General features: G+C 48.3%; 1 protein-coding gene across 7 annotated transcripts in view; it reads right to left on the minus strand.

The window, feature by feature from the left end:
• The window catches only part of MCAM (melanoma cell adhesion molecule), a 909,696-nt gene that overhangs the window by 295,646 nt on the left and 591,906 nt on the right, over positions 1-22,144 (minus strand). For all 7 annotated transcript variants that reach the window (XM_063942920.1, XM_063942918.1, XM_063942922.1 and 4 more), the window contains one exon: positions 20,851-20,983. In XM_063942920.1, coding sequence (XP_063798990.1) covers positions 20,851-20,983 — 133 coding nt within the window. The remainder of the gene's footprint in view (positions 1-20,850; positions 20,984-22,144) is intronic.

Raw genomic sequence — 22,144 nt, forward strand, 5'->3', positions numbered from 1 at the left:
ACACACACACACACATCTACCTACCTACCTATCTATCTATATATGATTCTGCTGTATATTTGTCCTGACGACGGGGACTTGTTCCCTGAAACGTTGACTATATGGAATACAATATTTTTCACATATGCTGTCTCTGAGTGCCGTTCATTGGTGGATTTCTGTGGATGATCGGTTCTGGCACCTGAGCACCAGTGATTACGTTGTTGGAGTGCCGGCTGCTACTGGATGTGTGTGTATATATATATATATATATATATATATATATATATATATATATATATAAAATATGCAAGTTTTATGGTAAGAACTTACCTTTGTTAAAACTCTTTCTGCGAGGTACACTGGGCTCCACAAGGATAGACATAGGGGTGTAGAGTAGGATCTTGATCCTAGGCACCAACAGGCTGAAAAGCTTTGACTGTTCCCAGAATGCATAGCGCCTCCTCCTCTATAACCCCGCCTCCCTGTACAGGAGCTCAGTTTTTAGTTAACCAGCCCAATGCAGTAGCAGGAAAAGAGACGACAATGGTTAGTAGCCACATACACCACACTCTCACGACAGGAGAAGTGTCAGCGGCTAATGCCATACCAACCCAAAGAAGCTAAGTGCGTCAGGGTGGGCGCCTTGTGGAGCCCAGTGTACCTCGCAGAAAGAGTTTTAACAAAGTAAGTTCTTACCATAAAACTCGTTTTCTGCTGCGGGGTACACTGGGCTCCACAAGGATAGACATAGGGGATGTCCTAAAGCAGTTCCTAATGGGAGGGGACGCACTGTAGCGGGCAAAAGAACCCTGCGTCCAAAGGAAGCATCCTGGGAAGCGGCAGTATCGAAGGCATAGAACCTTATGAACGTGTTCACAGAGGACCACGTAGCCGCCTTGCACAATTGTTCAAGGGTCGCACCACGACGGGCCGCCCAAGAAGGTCCAACAGACCGAGTAGAATGGTCCGTAATGTCGAGAGACCAGCCCTCACATAAGCATGTGCAATCACCATTCTAATCCATCTGGCCAAAGTTTGCTTGTGAGCAGGCCAGCCCCGTTTGTGAAATCCAAACAGCACAAAGAGAGAATCAGATTTCCTAATAGAAGCAGTTCTCTTCACATAGATATGGAGAGCCCGTACCACATCCAAAGACCTCTCTTTGGTAGACAGATTAGGAGAAACAAGAGCCGGAACCACAATCTCCTGGTTAAGGTGGAACAAAGAAACCACCTTAGGTAAATTTCCGGGTCGAGTCCTAAGAACCACCCGGTCACGGTGAAATATCAGATATGGGGAACTACAGGACAAGGCACCCAAATCCGACACTCTTCTAGCTGAAGCAATAGCCATCAGAAACACCACCTTAAGGGAAAGCCACTTAAGATCAGCTGAACCAAGAGGTTCAAACGGAAACTCCTGTAACGCCTCTAAAACCACCGACAAGTCCCAAGGAGCCACAGGCGGGACATAGGGAGGTTGGATACGCAACACACCCTGAGTAAAGGTATGCACATCAGGTAAGGTCGCAATTTTTCTCTGAAACCACACCGACAAGGCAGATATTTGAACCTTGAGGGAGGCCAGATGCAAGCCTAAGTCCAGGCCCTGCTGAAGAAAAGCCAACAACTAGGCTATACTAAACTTGGAAGCATCATAATCGTTAGATGCGCACCAAACAAAGTAAGAATGCCAGACCCTATAGTAAATCCGAGCCAAAGCCGGTTTCCGGGCCCGCAACATAGTTTGAATGACCGTCTCAGAAAACCCTATAGCCCTTAAGACGGAAGCTTCAAGAGCCACGCCATTAAAGACAGCTGGGCTAGGTCCTGGCAGACACAGGGGCCCTGAACGAGGAGGTCTGGGCGTTGTGGAAATAGAATTGGACGCTCTGACGATAGGCCCTGCAGGTCTGAGAACCAGTGCCGTCTGGGCCACGCTGGAGCTATGAGAGGCAGATTTCCTTTTTCTTGCTTGAACTTCCGAATTACCCTGGGCAGGAGTGACAACGGAGGGAACACGTACGGCAGCCGAAACCACCATGGCACCGCCAGCGCATCCACGAATGCTGCTTGAGGATCCCTTGTCCTTGCTCCAAAGACTAGAACCTTGTGGTTGTGTCGAGACGCCATCAGATCTACGTCTGGAAGGCCCCACTTTTCCACTAGGAGTTGAAACACTTCTGGATAGAGGCCCCACTCGCCGGCATGTCCTGATGACTGAGAAAGTCCGCTTCCTAATTCAGGACTCCCGGAATGAATATTGCCGATATGGCCAGTAGATGGCGTTCCGCCCAATGTAGAATCCGTGAGACTTCCTTCATTGCCAAACGGCTTCGAGTGCCACCTTGATGATTTATGTAAGCCACTGTGGTGGTGTTGTCAGACTGTACTTGAACAGGACGGTTCTGAATTAAATGCTGGGCCAGGCTCAATGCATTAAAGACCGCCCGCAATTCCAGAATGTTGATCGAGAGGAGGGATTCCTCCTTGGTCCACCGACCCTGAAGGGAGTGTTGCTCCAGCACCGCACCCCAACCTCTTAGACTGGCATCTGTCGTCAACAGGACCCAGTTGGATATCCAGAAGGGACGGCCCCTGCACAATTGTCGGTCCTGGAGCCACTACAGCAGCGACAGACGGACCTCTGGAGTCAATGAGATCATGTGAGACCTGATCCAGTGAGGCAGGCCGTCCCACTTGACTAGAATCAGCCTCTGGAGGGGGCGAGAATGGAATTGAGCATAGTCCACCATGTCGAATGCTGACACCATGAGGCCCAGCACCTGCATCGCCGAATGTATCAACACTTGCGGACGAGAAAGGAAGCAACGAATCCTGTCCTGAAGCTTCAGGACTTTCTCCTGAGACAAAAACAACCTCTGGTTGTGAGTGTCCAATAGTGCTCCCAAGTGCACCATGCTTTGAGCAGGGACCAGGGAGGATTTCTTCCAGTTGATGAGCCACCCGTCGGCTTGTAGAAACCGGACAGTAATATCCAGATGACGTAGGAGAAGTTCTGGGGAATTTGCCAGCATTAACAAGTCGTCCAGATACGGCAGTATCCTGACCCCTTGATGGCGGATTACCACCGCCATCACCGCCATAACTTTGGTGAAGACTCGCGGAGCCGTTGTTAAACCAAAAGGTAACGCCCGAAACTGGTAATGGAGGTTGCCAATTGCAAACCTCAGGTATTGCTGATGTGACGCTGCTATAGGAATATGCAGGTAAGCATCCTGTATGTCCAGGGAGACCATGTAGTCCCCAGGTTCCAAGGCCAGAACTATAGAGCTAAGGGTTTCCATACGGAACTTGAAAACCTTCACAAACCTGTTCAATGCCTTGAGGTTGAGAATTGGCCGGGAGGACCCATTCGGTTTCGGGACTAGAAACAGCGGAGAATAGTACCCCTGGCCCCTCTGCGCAAGAGGCACCTGTACTATGACTGCTGTATCCAGGAGGGTCTGTACCACTGAATGTAGAGTGTTTGCCTTTGTCTGGTCCAACGGGACGTCAGTCCGGCAAAATCGATGAGGGGGTCGGTTTTTGAAGGCTATGGCGTAACCTTGAGTGACGACTTCCCGTACCCAGGCATCTGAAGTGGTCTTCAACCATTCCTGGGTATACCCTAGAAGCCGACCCCCCACCCTGGGATCCCCCAGGGGGAGGCCCGCCCCGTCATGCGGCAGACTTATCGGTCTTGGAAGCTGGCTGACGGGCAGCCCAGGCTCTTTTGGGCTTTGGCTTACCAGGTTTGGAAGTGCGGGCCTGCTTGTTGTATGCCTGACCTTTTGCTTTACCTGAAGGACGAAAGGGGCGAAAGGAAGTACCTTTAGCCTTTGACACAGAAGGAGCGGCACTTGGCAGACAGGCAGTTTTTGGCAGTAGCCAAGTCAGCCACAATCTTATTTAAGTCCTCCCCAAACAGAATATCTCCCTTGAAAGGGAGTACCTCCAGGGTTTTTCTAGAGTCCAGATCCACAGACCAGGATCTGAGCCACAATATCCGGCGAGCCAGGACTGATGTAGTAGAGGCCATGGCTGCTAGGATACCGGCATCAGAAGCTGCCTCTTTAATATAGTGAGAAGCTGTGACAATCTATGACAAGCATTGTCTAGCATGGTCAGAAGAGATTTCAGCTTCTAACTCCAAGGCCCATGCTTCAATAGCCTCCGCAGCCCATGTTGCTGCAATAGTGGGCCTTTGTGCAGCACCCGTGAGAGTGTAAATCGCTTTTAGACAAACCTCCACACGTTTATCCGTAGGCTCTTTTAGAGACGTGACAGTAGTGACAGGTAGAGCTGAGGAAACCACCATCCTAGCCACATGTGAGTCCACTGAAGGAGGCATTTTCCAATTTTTAGACAGCTCTGGCGCGAGGGGATCTTCTTTTGAGGCACAAACTTCTTACCCAGGTTTTCCCAGGGTTCCTGATATATATCCACTAGGTGGTCAGAGTGAGGTAAAACTTGTTTAACCACCTTCTGATGCTTGAACCCAGTGCCGTAACTAGGCATTTTAGCGCTGCGTGCAAGAAATGACAGTGGCGCCCCCCCCCATGTAAGATAGGGGCAGTGCGCAGCGTAGGCGCACGAAAATTTTATAGGGGCGTGGCTTCACGGGGACGGGGCGTGGCCACAAAATAATAGCAATTCATACTACGGTGCACAGTAGTCTACATTATTCAAATTACGCTGCACAGTAGCGCCACTACACCAGGTAGAGCCCCTTTTATACATTACAGCAGACAGCGTCCCCCTTTTTACACATTACAGCAGACAGTCCCCCTTTTTACACATTGCGGCAGACAGTCCCCCTTTTTACACATTGCGGCAGCCAGGCCCCCTCTTTACACATTGCGGCAGCCAGTCCCCCTTTTTACACATTGCGGCAGCCAGTCCCCCTCTTTACACATTGCGGCAGCCAGGCCCCCTCTTTACACATTGCGGCAGCCAGGCCCCCTTTTTACACATTGCGGCAGCCAGTCCCCCTTTTTACACATTGCGGCAGCCAGGCCCCCTTTTTACACATTGCGGCAGCTAGTCCCCCTTTGAACACATTGCGGCAGCCAGTCCCCCTTTTTACACATTGCGGCAGCCAGTCCCCCTTTTTACACATTGCGGCAGCCAGTCCCCCTTTTTACACATTGCGGCAGCCAGTCCCCCTTTTTACACATTGCGGCAGCCAGTCCCCATTTTTACACATTGCGGCAGCCAGGCCCCCTTTTTACACATTGCGGCAGCCAGTCCCCCTTTTTACACATTGCGGCAGCCAGGCCCCCTTTTGTCCCCCTTTTTACACATTGCGGCAGCCAGTCCGCCTTTTTACACATTGCGGCAGCCAGGCCCCCTTTTTACAGCCAGGCCCCCTTTTTACACATTGCGGCAGCCATCCCCCTTTTTACACATTGCGGCAGACGGTGAGCCCCTGAGAGAGAGAGAGAGAGGGAGAGAGAGAGAGAGAGAGAGATAGAGAGAGAGAGACATATACTTACCATCTCCCTGCTGGCAGTCAGGCTCCTCGTGCAGCTCCCTCGGTGCAGGCAGTGAGGTGAGAAGGAGGAGGAGGGAGGGGGAGCAGGGAGCCGCAGCAGCGCTATGTCATTGGTAGTAAGCGCCGCTGCAGCATCCCCCTCTCCTTCCGTATTGGCTGCCCGGCGCTGCTGTGGATGCTGGGATGGAGGAACCGCATCCCAGCATCCACAGCAGCGCCGGGCAGCCAATACAGAAGGAGAGGGGGATGCTGCAGCGGCGCTTACTACCAATGACATAGCGCTGCTGCGGCTCCCTGCTCCCCCTCCCTCCTCCTTCTCCGCTGCCCGGCGCTGGTCCTCTTCTCCCTCCACAGCGCGGCGCACACAGCACACAGCACACAGCAGAGGCGGCATGTAATGAGTCAATTTGACTCATTACATGCCGCTGGCCGTGCGCCCTCAGGGCAACTGCGCTGTGTGCCAAGCCCACTTGGCACACACGTAGTTACGGCCCTGCTTGAACCTATCTGGTTTCTTAGGAGGGACGGATGGCTCGGGATCATCCGTAATCTGTAAAATCAACTTAATAGCCTCCAAAAGATCAGGAACATCCACATGTGAACTACCCTCCCCATCAGCAGTATCTGTGTCAGAATCTGTGGGGTCAGTGTAAGTGCCATCTTCATCAGACGAGGTGTCAGTGACAGCAGTGGATTGTGAGGAGACAAGAGCTCACTTAGAGGACCCCTTGGGCTTGGGCGAGCGAGGGTCAGACTTTTTAGTAGTCAGGGACTGGTTCAACTTCTTCAATTGAGCAGATAAATTGTCCGCCCACGGCGGGTTAGCTGCAGGGACCACATACGGTTGCACCGGCATAGGGGGTCCCATAGGGGGTGTTAGTTTATTAACTAGCGTATGCAGAAGCGTGGAAAAAGCAGCCCACGGTGGGTCATTATATACCTCCGTTGCCACAGTCCCACTGGGGGGCAAGGAGCCCCCAGAACCAGAGGCCACAGCTGGTATATTCTCCTCACATGGATCTGTGGCTTCAGCAACACCTGCAGTGTGTTCCGCCCCAGAACAATTACCTTCAGAAGCAGACATGATATAACTTGCAGTAACAGGTAACACAGTACAATTGGCAGCAGCACAATTCCTCTTACCCAAACCCCTGCGCAGTGTAGTCAGCACAAGTAGAGATATAGGAGAGATATGGTGACTAAAATCACAGAGAAAAATACGTATTAAAGTTAGTGATGAGCGGGTTCGGTTCCTCGGGATCCGAACCCCCCCTGAACTTCACCCATTTTTGCACAGTTCCGAGCAGACTCTGATCCTCCCGCCTTGCTCGGTTAACCCGAGCGCGCCCGAACGTCATCATCCCGCTGTCTGATTCTCGCGAGATTCGCGGCCATTTTTCACTCGTGCATTGGAGATGATAGTGAGAGGACGTGGCTGGCGTTCTCTCAGTTTCTGTGTTCAGTGTGCTGCAAATATCTGTGCTCAGTGTGCTGCAAATATCTGTGCTCAGTGTGCTGCAAATATCTACGTTCCCTGCCTGAAAAACGCTCCATATCTGTGCTCAGTGTGCTGCAAATATCTGTGCTCAGTGTGCTTTATTGTGGGGACTGGGGACCACCAGTATTATAGGGTAGGAGGACAGTGCAGAGTTTTGCTGACCAGTGACCACCAGTATTATACGTTACCTGCCCAAAAAACACTCCATATCTGTGCTGCATTGTAGTATATAGTAGGAGGACAGTGCAGAATTTTGCTGACCAGTGACCACCAGAATTATATCAGTACGGTACAGTAGTCCACTGCTCTACCTACATCTGTGTCGTCAAGTATACTATCCATCCATACCTGTGGTGCATTTTAGTTGTGCGCTGTATGTGTGTGTATATATATATATATATATATATATATATATATATATATAGTAGGACAGTGCATAATTTTCCTGTCCACCAGTATATAATATATAGCAGTACGGTACAGTAGGCCACTGCTCTACCTACCTCTGTGTCGTCAAGTATACTATCCATCCATACCTGTGGTGCATTGAAGTTTTTGTGCGCAGTATATATAGTAGTAGGCCATTGCTATTGATATATTACTGGCATATAATTCCACACATTAAAAAATGGAGAACCAAAATATGGAGGGTAAAATAGGGAAAGATCAAGATCCACTTCCACCTCGTGCTGAAGCTGCTGCCACTAGTCATGGGCGAGACAATGAAATGCCATCAACATCGTCTGCCAAGGCCGATGCCCAATGTCATAGTAGAGAGCATGTAAAATCCCAAAAAATAAAGATCAGTAAAATTACCCAAAAATCTAAATCAAAATCGTCTGAGGAGAAGCGTAAACTTGCCAATGTGCCATTTACGACACGGAGTGGCAAGGAACGGCTGAGGGCCTGGCCTATGTTCATGGCTAGTGGTTCAGCTTCACATGAGGATGGAAGCACTCATCCTCCTGCTAGAAAACTTAAAAGAGTTAAGAGTTAAGGAGAGTCCAATTGTGTCGGTTGCGATGCCTGACCTTCCCAACACTGGACGGGAAGAGATGGCGCCTTCCACCATTTGCCCCCTTCAAGTGCTGGAAGGAGCACCCGCAGTCCAGTTCCTGATAGTCAAATTGAAGATGTCACTGTTGAAGTACACCAGGATGAGGATATGGGTGTTGCTGGCACTGGGGAGGAAATTGACAAGGAGGATTCTGATGGTGAGGTGGTTTGTTTAAGTCAGGCACCCCGGGAGACACCTGTTATCCGTGGGACGAATATGGCCATTGACATGCCTGGTCAAATTACAAAAAAAAATCACCTCTTCGGTGTGGAATTATTTCAACAGAAATGCGGACAACAGGTGTCAAGCCGTGTGTTGCCTTTGTCAAGCTGTAATAAGTAGGGGTAAGGACGTTAACCACCTAGGAACATCCTCCCTTATACGTCACCTGGAGCGCATTCATCAGAATTCATTGACAAGTTCAAAAACTTTGGGTGACAGCGGAAGCAGTCCACTGACAACTAAATCCCTTCCTCTTGTAACCAAGCTACTGCAAACCACACCACCAACTCCCTCAGTGTCAATTTCCTCCTTAGACAGGAAAGCCAATAGTCCTGCAGGCCATGTCACTGTCAAGTCTGACGAGTCCTCTCCTGCCTGGGATTCCTCCGATGCATCCTTGAGTGTAACGCCTACTGCTGCTGGTGCTGCTGTTTTTGCTGCTGGGAGTCGATCGTCATCCCAGAGGGGAAGTCAGAAGACCACTTGTACTACTTCCAGTAAGCAGTTGACTGTCCAACAGTCCTTTGTGAGGAAGATGAAATATCACAGCAGTCATCCTGCTGCAAAGCGGATAACTCAGGCCTTGGCAGCCTGGGTGGTGAAAAACGTGTTTCCGGTATCCACCATAAATTCACAGGGAACTAGAGAATTGATTGAGGTACTGTGTCCATGGTACCAAATACCATCTAGGTTCCATTTCTCTAGGCAGGCAATACCGAAAATGTACACACGTCAGAAAAAGTCACCAGTGTCCTAAAAAATGCAGTTGTACCCAATGGACATGTGGACAAGTGGAGCAGGGCAGACTCAGGACTATATGACTGTGACAGGCCACTGGGTAGATGTATTGCCTCCCGCAGCAAGAACAGCAGCGGCGGCACCAGTAGCAGCATCTCGCAAATGCCAACTCGTTTCAAGGCAGGCTACGCTTTGTATCACCGCTTTCCATAAGAGGCACACAGCTGACAACCTCTTACGGAAACTGAGGAACATCATCGCAGAATGGCTTACCCCAATTGGACTCTCCTGGGGATTTGTGACATCGGACAACGCCACCAATATTGTGCGTGCATTACATGTGGGCAAATTCCAGCACATCCCATGTTTTGCACATACATTGAATTTGGTGGTGCAGAATTATTTAAAAAAACGACAGGGGCGTGCAAGAGATGCTGTCGGTGGCCCGAATAATTGCGGGCCACTTTCGGCATTCAGCCACCACGTACCGAAGACTGGAGCACCAGCAAACACTCCTGAACCTGCCCTGCCATCATCTGAAGCAAGAGGTGGTAACGAGGTGGAATTCAACCCTCTATATGCTGCAGAGGATGGAGGAGCAGCAAAAGGCCATTCAAGCCTATACAGCTACCTACGATATAGGCAAAGGAGGGGGAATGCACCTGACTCAAGCGCAGTGGAGAATGATTTCAACGTTGTGCAAGGTTCTGCAACCCTTTGAACTTGCCACACGTGAAGTCAGTTCAGACACTGCCAGCCTGAGTCAGATCATTCCCCTCATCAGGCTTTTGCAGAAGAAGCTGGAGAGATTGAAGGAGGAGCTAAAACAGAGCAATTCTGCTAGGCATGTGGGACTTGTGGATGGAGCCCTTAATTCGCTTAACTAGGATTCCTGGGTGGTCAATCTGTTGAAATCAGAGCACTACAATTTGGCCAACGTGCTCGATCCTAAATTTAAAACCTACGTTGTATCTCTCTTTCCGGCAGACACAAGTCTGCAGAGGTTCAAAGACCTGCTGGTGAGAAAATTGTCAAGTCAAGCGGAACGTGACCCGTCAACAGCTCCTCCTTCATATTCTCCCGCAACTGGGGCTGCGAGGAAAAGGCTAATAATTCCGAGCCCACCCGCTGGCGGTGATGCAGGGCAGTCTGGAGCGAGTGCTGACATCTAGTCCGGACTGAAGGACCTGCTAACGATTACTGACATGTCGTCTACTGTCACTGCATATGATTCTGTCACCATTGAAAGAATGGTGGAGGATTATATGAGTGACCGCATCCAAGTAGGCACGTCAGACAGTCCGTACGTATACTGGCAGGAAAAAGAGGCAATTTGGAGGCCCTTGCAGAAACTGGCTTTATTTTACCTAAGTTGCCCCCCCTCCAATGTGTACTCCGAAAGTGTGTTTAGTGCAGCCGCTCACCTTGTCAGCAATCGGCGTACGAGGTTACTTCCAGAAATGTGGAGAAGATGATGTTCATCAAAATGAATTATAATCAATTCCTCCGTGGAGACATTCACCAGCAATTGCCTCCAGAAAGTACACAGGGACCTGAGATGGTGGATTCCAGTGGGGACGAATTAATAATCTGTGAGGAGGGGGATGTACACAGTGAAAGGGGTGAGGAATCAAAGGATGAGGTGGACATCTTGCCTCTGTAGAGCCAGTTTGTGCAAGGAGAGATTGATTGCTTCTTTTTTGGTGGGGGCCCAAACCAACCAGTCATTTCAGTCACAGTCGTGTGGCAGACCCTGTCGCTGAAATGATGGGTTTGTTAAAGTGTGCATGTCCTCTTTATACAACATAAGGGGCCAAGGACAATTCCATCTTGCACCTCTTTTTTCTTTCATTTTTCTGTGCATCATGTGCTGTTTGGGGACTATTTTTTGAAGAGCCATCCTGTCTGACACTGCAGTGCCACTCCTAGATGGGCCAGGTGTTTGTGTCGGCCACTTGGGTCACTTAGCTTAGCCATCCAGCGACCTTGGTGCACCTCTTTTTTTCTTTGCATCATGTGCTGTTTGGGGACTATTTTTGTAAGTGCCATTCTGTCTGACACTGCAGTTTCACTCCTATATGGGCCAGGTGTTTGTGTCGGCCACTTGGGTCGCTTAGCTTAGTCATCCAGCGATCTCGGTGCAAATTTTAGAACTAAAAATAATATTGTGAGGTGTTCAGAATAGACTGGAAATGAGTGGAAATTATGGTTATTGAGGTTAATAATACTATGGGATCAAAATGACCCACAAATTCTATGATTTAAGCTGTTTTTAAGGGGTTTTTGTAAAAAAAACACCCGAAACCAAAACACACCCGAATCCGACAAAAGAATTTCAGGGAGGTTTTGACAAAACGCGTCCGAATCCAAAACACGGCCGCGGAACCGAATCCAAAACCAAAACCCCAAAAATGTCCAGTGCACATCACTAATTAAAGTATATCTCGTGAAAATCCTATATAAATATAAAACCTGATGCACCAAGCCCCCTCATGTTATAGAATATAGGGATAGCAAGTTGAGTGAGAGACACGAAATGGAAACCACTCTGCAAGCTAATGCACACACATATAGTCACAGTTGTACAATGCAGAGGTTATTACTAACAATAATACTGCACTGGACCAGCTTATATAACTATGTAGTCAATAGATAAAACACTGCACTGTAAGAACTGGATGTATATCACAGGGTAATTGTACTAGAAAACCCTGACTAAATGCACTCTTTCTTAACTAACACTGTCTAATAGGCAGGTAGAATACTTAAGTGTCATGTAAAGTCACAGCGCTGACAACCAGGCGGCTTTACACAGGAGGATTTGCCCAAGCAGTCCCAGGAACAGTGTAGCTGAGAGAAATGGCGCCCAGACACTGACAGGGAGTGAGGGAGAGACAGATATGCAGCTCCAGGGCGGGAACATTTGCGGGAAATGGCGCCCTGGGGCCGGGGCTCCAGGTCTAAGCCTCATCTCCCTGCTGGCAAAACCACTGGGTACTGTGGGCTACTATTAAAATGGTTTTGAGGGAAAACCTGACCTGCGACCATGCCCTTGTGATCTAGTGGGATCACCTGTACTGCCACAGTGTCCACCGTCAGAGCGCGCGGCCCGCCTCCCACTGACCGCGCCGGATCGCGATAAAGTACGGGTCCCACAAGCGGGACCCACTCACCACCTCCTGAAGCGCGGCCACGCGATCCCTGAGAGCCCCCGTCGCGTGTGCCTGACCATGGAAGAAAACCGGAGCCTCCTGCTGTAGTTACCCGGCAACCAGGGCTCGGGAGTGTACAGCGCCGCTGGGGAGAGATGGAGCTGCAGCAGTGAATGTCAAAAGACATATACACACTGCTGCAGCCCTTGAAGTCTTCACTTGTCTTCTCAAAAAGCTCTTCTTAGGGCTGCCCAGAGCAGCCCCTCTGTTATGTGCCTGCTATCTGCGGCACCAACTACAAAACTGAGCTCCTGTGCAGGGAGGCGGGGTTATAGAGGAGGCGGCGCTATGCATTCTGGAAACAGTCAAAGCTTTTCAGCCTGTTGGTGCCTCGGATCAAGATCCTACTCTACACCCCTATGTCTATCCTTGTGGAGCCCAGTGTACCCCGCAGCAGAAATATATATATATATATATATATATATATATATATTGTAACACTGTAGGGGTGCAAGGCGCCTTTTCCTGGGGAATATGGCCGCACGCAGCAGCTGAGGAACAACACAAGTCCAGTTTCTGGTACAACTGACCCCGGCCAGTTTTATTGAAACAGAAAATAAAACAAACCCCAAAATAAAAATACCTTGCCTGTCCGGCACTAACTAAACATAAGATATTCCTAACTGTCACTAAACAAAACACAGAGTTCTTCAGTACATACTGTATAGCTTACTTGCATCAGAAAGCGTGTCTCTCACACACAGATCCTGCAGCCTTCCCAGGCAGTCTGCCCATACTAATCAGGTTAGAAGCACTATAACACTCTTACACAGCTGAAACCCTGATTAGCCCTCTGTGAGGCCAAAGACCCGAACTGGGCCCAATGTCTAGAACTCGCCTTATCTCTCTCTCAGAGCCTTTACCCAGCTTTTACAGCAAACTGAAAAGGTTCAGACAAAACAAAAAGCATTTTTCCTAGAAGTTAACATTTTCTAAAACATGTAAGACAAGAACCTGGGACAAATATACCTGCCCTCAAACACTATCCCAGTGTTCTTGTCACATATCCCCCTCCCCTGTTTCGACCTAGGGGCCGGAACACTTGTAGCCCCCAAACAGAAGATGCGAGACAATGCATCTGCGTTGGCCAATTGTGTTCCCGGTCTATGTTCAACAGTAAACTTAAAATCCTGCAACGCTAGAAACCATCTAGTTACCCGAGCATTCTTGCCTCTATTTACATACATCCATTTTAAAGGGGCATGATCCGTCACTAGTCTGAATTGTCTACCCAAGAGGTAATATCTCAAGGTATCTAGTGCCCACTTAATGGCCAAAGCCTCCTTTTCCACAATGGCATACCTTTTTTCATGCTCATTGAGTTTCCTACTCAAATAAATGATAGGGTGTTCGTCCCCATCTCTGGTTTGGGACAGCACAGCACCTATCCCTACCTCTGAGGCATCTGTCTGTACCACAAATTCTTTTGAAAAATCTGGTGTTATCAACACCGGTTGTGAACACAAAGCCACTTTTAACGCTTGGAACGCCTTTTCTGCATCAGGGTTCCATTTCACCACATTTGACTGCTTCCCTTTGGTAAGGTCTGACAACGGCACCGCTGTGGTCGCAAAATTGGGAATAAACCGTCTATAGTACCCAGTAATTCCCAAAAAAGCCCTTACCTGTTTTTTATTCACTGGACGAGGCCAGTTTTGAATAGCATCAACTTTATTCAATTGGGGCCTAATCAGACCTCTGCCTATGGTGAAGCCCAAGTATTTGACCTCCTCCATTGCGAGGCAGCACTTCTTTGGGTTAGCAGTTAACCCTGCCTCTCTGATTGAGTCCAGTACTGCTTGTACTTTAACCAAATGGGACCCCCAGTCTTTACTGTGAATTACCACATCATCCAAATAGGCAGCTGCATATTTTCTATGGGGCCTCAAAATTTTATCCATCGCCCGTTGAAAGGTTGCTGGAGCCCCATGCAACCCAAAGGGTAACATCTTATACTGGTACAGCCCCTCCGGAACCGAAAAGGCTGTTTTTTCTTTGGCGCTATCAGATAAAGGTATTTGCCAGTAACCTTTGGTCAGGTCCAATGTGGTGAGAAACCTGGCTGTTCCCAGCCTTTCTACAAGCTCATCCACACGGGGCATGGGGTATGCGTCAAACTTGGACACCTCATTTAACTTACGAAAGTCATTACAGAAGCGTATGCTACCGTCAGGCTTCGGGATGAGCACTATGGGACTGGACCACTCACTGTTAGACTCCTCTATGACTCCAAGTTCTAACATGGTTTTAACTTCTTTAGAAATAGCTTCTCGCTGAGCTTCAGGAATCCTATATGGCTTTAAATGAACCCTGACCCCTGGTTCTGTGACAATGTCATGTTTTATTATGGTCGTTCGGCCAGGCAGCTCTGAAAATACCTCCCTATTTTGGATGAGAAATTCTTTAACCTGATTGTTCTGATCAGCTGATAATGTCTCTGACACCTTCACTGCGGGAAGCAACCGGGGTGAAGACACCGAAGGGCAAGGCTCCGCTGACAGAGACAACCTATCTTTCCAGGGTTTGATTAAGTTAACATGGTAGATCTGTTCGGGTTTTCTCTTTCCCGGCTGGTATACTTTGTAATTAACCTCATTCACTTTTTCCCTAATCTCAAATGGACCCTGCCATTTAGCTAGGAATTTGCTTTCCACAGTGGGTACCAAAACAAGAACTCTATCTCCAGGAGCAAATTCCCGTATCTTGGCACTCCGGTTATAGACCCTCTGTTGAGCACTTTGGGCCTGTTCCATGTGCTCTCTGACAACAGGTACCACGGCTGCAATCCTATCCTGCATTTGTGTTACATGCTCAATAACGCTTCTATAAGGAGTGGGCTGTCCTTCCCACGTCTCTTTGGCAATATCCAACAGCCCTCTGGGGTGTCTACCATACAACAAATCAAATGGAGAAAACCCCGTAGAGGACTGAGGAACTTCTCTGATGGCCATTAACAAGTAGGGCAACAAACAATCCCAGTTTTTCCCATCTCTCTCAACAACCTTTTTTAACATACTTTTTAATGTTTTATTAAACCTTTCCACCAACCCGTCAGTTTGGGGATGGTAGATGGACGTCCTGAGGTGAGTGACCTTAAATAACTTGCACAATTCTATCATGATCCTTGACATAAATGGAGTACCTTGGTCAGTCAAAATTTCTTTTGGTATTCCCACTCTACTAAATACCTGCACCAGCTCCCTAGCTATCGCCTTGGTTGTGATAGTGCGTAAAGGGACAGCCTCAGGATATCGAGTGGCATAGTCCATAATTACCAGGATATACTGATGGCCCCGAGCAGACTTTAACAAGGGCCCCACGAGATCCATGGCTATTCTGTCAAACGGGACCTCTATAATAGGCATGGGAACTAGTGGGCTCCTGAAATGGGGTCTAGGGGCATGATACTGGCATTCAGGACAGGAAGAACAATATTCAGACACTTCTTTATAAACCCCTGGCCAAAAGAACCTTTGTAAAACTCTTTCAGTGGTTTTTTCTGCCCCTAAATGTCCTGCGGTAACGTGACTATGAGCTAAATCTAGTACCGTTCTCCGATAAGGCTGGGGAACTACCAACTGTTCCACCACATCCTCACCCCTTTTGACAATGTGGTACAAGAGCTCATTACAGATGGCCATGTGGGGATACGTAACCCTGTCACCTGGTACCACAGGTTCCCCATTAACAATCTTAACATTCTCTCTAGCCTTTATTAAGGTAGGATCCTTTAACTGTTCAGACGCAAACAGATCCTTCTTTACCTCCAGGTCAGGCACGCTTTCAGTTCTAACTACTATGTCTCTGTTCCCAGCAAGAGGGTCCTCACTGGACTCCCCATCTGTCACTTCCCCAGCCAAACTAGCAAAAGGCAAAGGGCCAGAAAGTTCCGAAGACCCACGTACATCCATAAAATCACCGGTATTATCAACTGGCTTTTTACTTCTCACATCTGTAGATAACCGTGATTCCCACAGTTTCCAAAAATGAGGAAAATCCCTCCCTATTATGGCCTCATGCACCAAGGTAGGGACCAGTCCCACTTTAACTATTGCTGACCCACAACAAGTTTCTATATTCACCTCAGCAGTGGCATAATGTTGGGTATCCCCATGTATGCAAGTTACCCCAATAGGTATTTGCTGGACCTTTAAGGGGTTCACTAACCCAGCTTTCACGAGGGTAACTAAACTTCCTGAATCTAGCAAGGCCTCTACCCGGTTACCCTCTAAGAACACATCACACATTTGTTTTTCCAGCTCAGGTGAAGGTACCACAGTACAGGCTAACCTAGCAAAGAAAGACATTCTGCGACATTCAAAGGCAGCATCACATTGCATGGGTTCTTGCGTGACTGGGCAATTGGCAATAACATGACCTGGCATACCACACCTAAAACATTTAATCACACGATTATCAACCCGTTTGGGCAGCATAGACCGTTCTAGCCCCATTGGCCTGTTTCCAGGGCCAGTGTTTACAGTCTCTCCAGCCTTGCGTTCTCTTAACCGCCCAGCAACGTTTTCCCACGGAACAGTCTTACCAGTCTTTACTGAAGGGCGCTGTCGAGGATCTATGGGTTGCTGGGTGGTCATCAGTAGTTCCTCTGCTGCCAAATACCTCTCTACCATGTCCACTAATTGGTCAGCAGTACCCGGGTTTCCATGGCTCACCCACTTGCGCAGGACCATGGGCAAAGATCTCAAGTAGCGGTCCATGACGACTCTTTCCACCATCTGGGGACCAGTTAATGTCTCTGGCTGTAGCCATTTTTTTGTTAGCTGAATAAGGTCGTGCATCTGGGAGCGCGGAGGCTTCTCCATGGCGTACAGCCAACGGTGCACCCGTTGTGCTCGTACTGACAGCGTGACTCCCAGGCGGGTCAGGATCTCAGTCTTTAGTTTATCATAGTCCCGAGCCTCAGCAGGGCTTAAATCAAAGTAAGCTTTTTGGGGCTCACCTGACAGGAAAGGTGCCAGCAGACTGGCCCACTGTGCTTTCGGCCAGTTCTCACGCTCGGCAGTCCTTTCAAACGTGGTCAGATAGGCCTCCACATCATCAGCCTCTGTCATTTTCTGCAGGAAGTGACTGGCCCGTATAGAACTAGAGCTGGTTGGAGCACTGACGGCCACATCTCCAACCCGAGCTGCAAGTCTCTGCACCACTTCTGCTAAGGCCTCTCTATCCTGAAGCTGTTGCCTGTAAAGTTCATCAACAACTGCCTGCTGTTGTCTCTTATTTTCCTCCATTGCCACCTGCTGCTGTCTGTTGGCCTCCTGCTGTAGTCTCCAATTTTCCTCCATTGCCACCTGCTGTTGTCTCCTATTTTCCTCCATTGCCACCTGCTGCTGTCGGTTGGCCTCCTGCTGAGCCGCTGTAGCTTGCAGCAAGGCTTTAAGCAGATCCTCCATGTCGACAGATTTTTCAGGCGGCTTTGTAGCTGCTTTCACCCAGGACATATATCAAACCCTCAGGGGTGAGTCTCAGTAACTTCACACTGGGCTGTATCTGCATAAACCACCGTTTTCTGCAGGCCTCACAAAGCTGCTGCTTTCACTTATGCGCAGAACGGTGTGCTCGCATTCTCCACCAAGTTGTAACACTGTAGGGGTGCAAGGCGCCTTTTCCTGGGGAATATGGCCGCACGCAGCAGCTGAGGAACAACACAAGTCCAGTTTCTGGTACAACTGACCCCGGCCAGTTTTATTGAAACAGAAAATAAAACAAACCCCAAAATAAAAATACCTTGCCTGTCCGGCACTAACTAAACATAAGATATTCCTAACTGTCACTAAACAAAACACAGAGTTCTTCAGTACATACTGTATAGCTTACTTGCATCAGAAAGCGTGTCTCTCACACACAGATCCTGCAGCCTTCCCAGGCAGTCTGCCCATACTAATCAGGTTAGAAGCACTATAACACTCTTACACAGCTGAAACCCTGATTAGCCCTCTGTGAGGCCAAAGACCCGAACTGGGCCCAATGTCTAGAACTCGCCTTATCTCTCTCTCAGAGCCTTTACCCAGCTTTTACAGCAAACTGAAAAGGTTCAGACAAAACAAAAAGCATTTTTCCTAGAAGTTAACATTTTCTAAAACATGTAAGACAAGAACCTGGGACAAATATACCTGCCCTCAAACACTATCCCAGTGTTCTTGTCACAATATATATATAGTGCAGAAGACCCGGCACTCCTCACGCTCCCCAGCGTATCAATGTTGTGCTCCTGTGCCCTCACCTCCTAGGACCTGGATACCATAGACAGCAGTAGAAATAAGTGCGGCACTGGGAGTCTTGAAAATAAAGGTGAAAAAAACGTGTCTTTATTGCATCTACGTTTCGGGGACGCAGCCCCTTCGTCAGGATAACCACAAAGTTTACAAATGTGTGTTTAAATACCATTAAGCAGAGGAGGTACTCACCGCCGCCTCCAGCCACGCTGCCCGGTTCCCGGTCCTGACGTCATTCCGCCCACCGGAAGTGACGCGGCTCCGGTCCGTGCGGCTAGCGCACTGGGGCTAGGGAAAAAGTAACCATAGCAACAGGTTACACAATAACACTAGGGGGCAGAAGTACAGTTAGGCTCCTCTTGCTGTGGCTTGTTCCATTATTCCGTTTTTACTCTCATTTATATATGTCTATTTAATGCATGTCATTTTGTATATTAGATCCATGCCTGATATGGTGCTTAGTATTCTATTTATTGTTATCAGCTATGTACTAAGTGTGTAGGTATTCTTGGAATAGAGTTCCCTATTTTAACACTGTGGTACAATTAGATAGAGGAATTCAAGACAGAATTACAACGGGCATACCTGAATTGGTTTGAAGAGTTAAACATATTCCCCCAGTATTGGTGTTACACAGTAAGGCATTGATATGTTGATATGTTCATATTTTGTATTTATTTTTTTATTCACATGTACTATGATGCTGCGGTTATTCTGCAACACAGATATCATGTTTATGGGGTTAATTATTAGATATTTGTTGTATGTTGAGCACGAAGCACTTTATGTGGGACAGCGCAGCTGTTACCTTGTGTAACCTGTTGCTATGGTTACTTTTTCCCTAGCCCCAGTGCGCTAGCCGCACGGACCGGAGCCGCGTCCCTTCCGGTGGGCGGAATGACGTCAGGACCGGGAACCGGGCAGCGTGGCTGGAGGCGGCGGTGAGTACCTCCTCTGCTTAATGGTATTTAAACACACATTTGTACACTTTGTGGTTATCCTGACGAAGGGGCTGCGTCCCCGAAACGTAGATGCAATAAAGACACGGTTTTTTCACCTTTATTTTCAAGACTCCCAGGGCCACACTTATTTCTCCTGCTATATATATATATATATATATATATATATATATATACACATACACACACACACACACACACACACACACACACAGGTATATGTATGGAGTTAGGTGTATATATTGATATATGTATATATATATATGGGAGCTGTGTGTGAGAGAGAGAGAGAGAAAGGGGGGGGGGAGTGGCTCAGGCAGCACTCACCCTGGGGGAAGCAGATGTAGGAACCCCCAGCAAGATGGAGGCAGAATGCCGCTACAGGCTCCCCAGCACTTCCACACGTCCGGCAGCATGAGGGAACAGGTCCTCGGTGCTCAGGGGCTAGGAGAACTGCGTACGTCTACCAGGGTGAGGAGGTGCAGGTTCCTGGGTCTGCGGGAATGGCCTCAGAGACCCGGCTGACTTGGCAACAGGCAGGGCTGCGGGGGTCCAGTTTTGACAATGATGGTGCGTACACACACCGGGTGAGGGGAGGCAGATACCTGGGCCAGCGGCTGGTGAAATAGATGTGGCTCCGGCAAAGGGAACTGGGCAACAGTGATGCGCAGTACTGCGGCGGGATCAGGGCCAAAATCAGGTCTGCAGCTTCTACAGCAAGTGACAGCATAGGCGGCTGTACCGGAGAGGACTTATCCGTCTCTGTAGCTGCACATAAGTTAATGGGAAGACAATGGGGCGGTAGAAGCCCATTATTAAAACATTGATAAGCGGTCTGCTGCTGAAGCTCAGGGATCACTTGTGTGCTCAGTACAGCAGCAAGGCTACACCCCGCCAGCCCCTGATTTAGAAGGAGACAATCTTCATTTTTCTCCATGGCAGCCTTAGCGGACTGCCTCCTCATGTCCCGCCGCCCATAGGTAGCTGCCTAAAGCTGCCTAAAGGATGCGCCGGCTCTACTTGGCATAATCGCCCCCTTGTACAAATTAATGCAGAGCGTCACTGAGCTCAGATTTGTGGTCAGCCAGGGCAAAACCAGAGGCTGCTGCTTCGACAGGAAAGGAGGGTGGGGGATGGCGGGAAGATGGCAGTGGACCCTACTGCCCAATCCACCCTTCCTCTCAGTGCCAGCGAGTGGAAGCTCCATGCACATTGCCACAGTGGGAGTATTTTCAGGGGAGTTGGCGGTAGTCAGGTACATCAGAAGCACTAGGTGTGCCCTAGGGGAAGTGACACGTACCAATATTCTGTGACCATGCTCCATTTTTAGGACTCTATATCAGTTAAAGTACAGTATATACCCTTTATCAGTTTCTTACAAAAGTTTTAGGAGACAAACATACAGTACAATACTGTTAATTATTTCAAAACAAAAATAAATGAACTCACTTACAGTGGACATGCATTTCAGTCTCTGCTGACATTTCATCAAAAGATTCTACATCATATGCTGAACAGTAATATCCACCAGAATCCTCACGTGAAACAATCCAGCGATGTGATTTCAAACGGGTATCATTACCTTTCTGGGGGAAAATGGGAGACACAAATAATGCTAGATAATTTACAATCTGGCTTTGTTACCTCAACGGCATTTTGTCAAAAAAGGTACAAATAGACTTTTTTGTGAGTCATATGAATTTTGATCACATCAAAACTTACTAGGGGGGGAATAGGCATTTTCATATACTGTAGGTAAGGTTCAGTAATCACTTGTTATTATAGTAATATGCAGCACATGCAAACCAGCACAAATTTATATGAGGTACTGTATATTTTTTGCACCTAGTATAGGGCAGGAGGTAGTATGCTCTTGATGATGATGATGACTAAACCAGATGCATATACTGCCAATGTAGAGGCAGGCAAAATGAGATGTATACAGCTCTGCATATGTGTGGAAAAACGCTATTTTTCTTTTGAGTAATATTCTGCACCACCCCTTTTATACCCCACTATGTCTGTATACTTGCAACGTGATAAATAGTGTAAAAATAAATCTGCCAAAAAAAAGAGATAAGTTGACTACATAAAATGACTACATTTTAATATATAGTGTAAACCTGAATACACTGTAACTTCATTTTTTTTTAAATACTAATCAGTTCCTCCCTTTAGGTGGGTACACACTAGGCGATGTGCTCAGTGAGTGACATCGTCTAGTGTTTTCCCTCCTGTGCCGGGCTGCCCAATGGCGAGCATACACACTGTGTGATATCACTAATGAACATGCAGTTTTGGACGATGAGTCCAAATTGAGCTGCATACGGGGCCGTGCATCGCTCATCAGCGGCAGCATACACAATGGGCGATATAGTAAACGGCGTCGCTCAGGAAGGGTCAAAATGAGCAACATCATTTACCTTATCGCTAAGTGTGCACCCACCTTTATACTTACCCTCCAAATTGTGCCAAATAGTCCCATGTAGCCTGCCATTGACTTTGCAATTTAGCAAGTCCCTACTATACCGAAAGACAAGTGACCCGCACCATGCATTGGGATGCAGTTATGTGGCCAACGGCAACATCCAGCATTCTGCCGTCGGGATCCCGCGTACCAGTATGCTGATCGCCAGGATCGCCAGCACCGGTAACGCCTACACAACCCCACACCTAATCTGTGACTTTGTACTAATATGCTTGCAAATTGTATTACAACCCATACTGTATACTAGGAAGAACAAACT

This window comes from Pseudophryne corroboree, chromosome 10 (genome assembly GCF_028390025.1).
Source record: "Pseudophryne corroboree isolate aPseCor3 chromosome 10, aPseCor3.hap2, whole genome shotgun sequence".
Classification (NCBI taxonomy): domain Eukaryota; kingdom Metazoa; phylum Chordata; class Amphibia; order Anura; family Myobatrachidae; genus Pseudophryne; species Pseudophryne corroboree.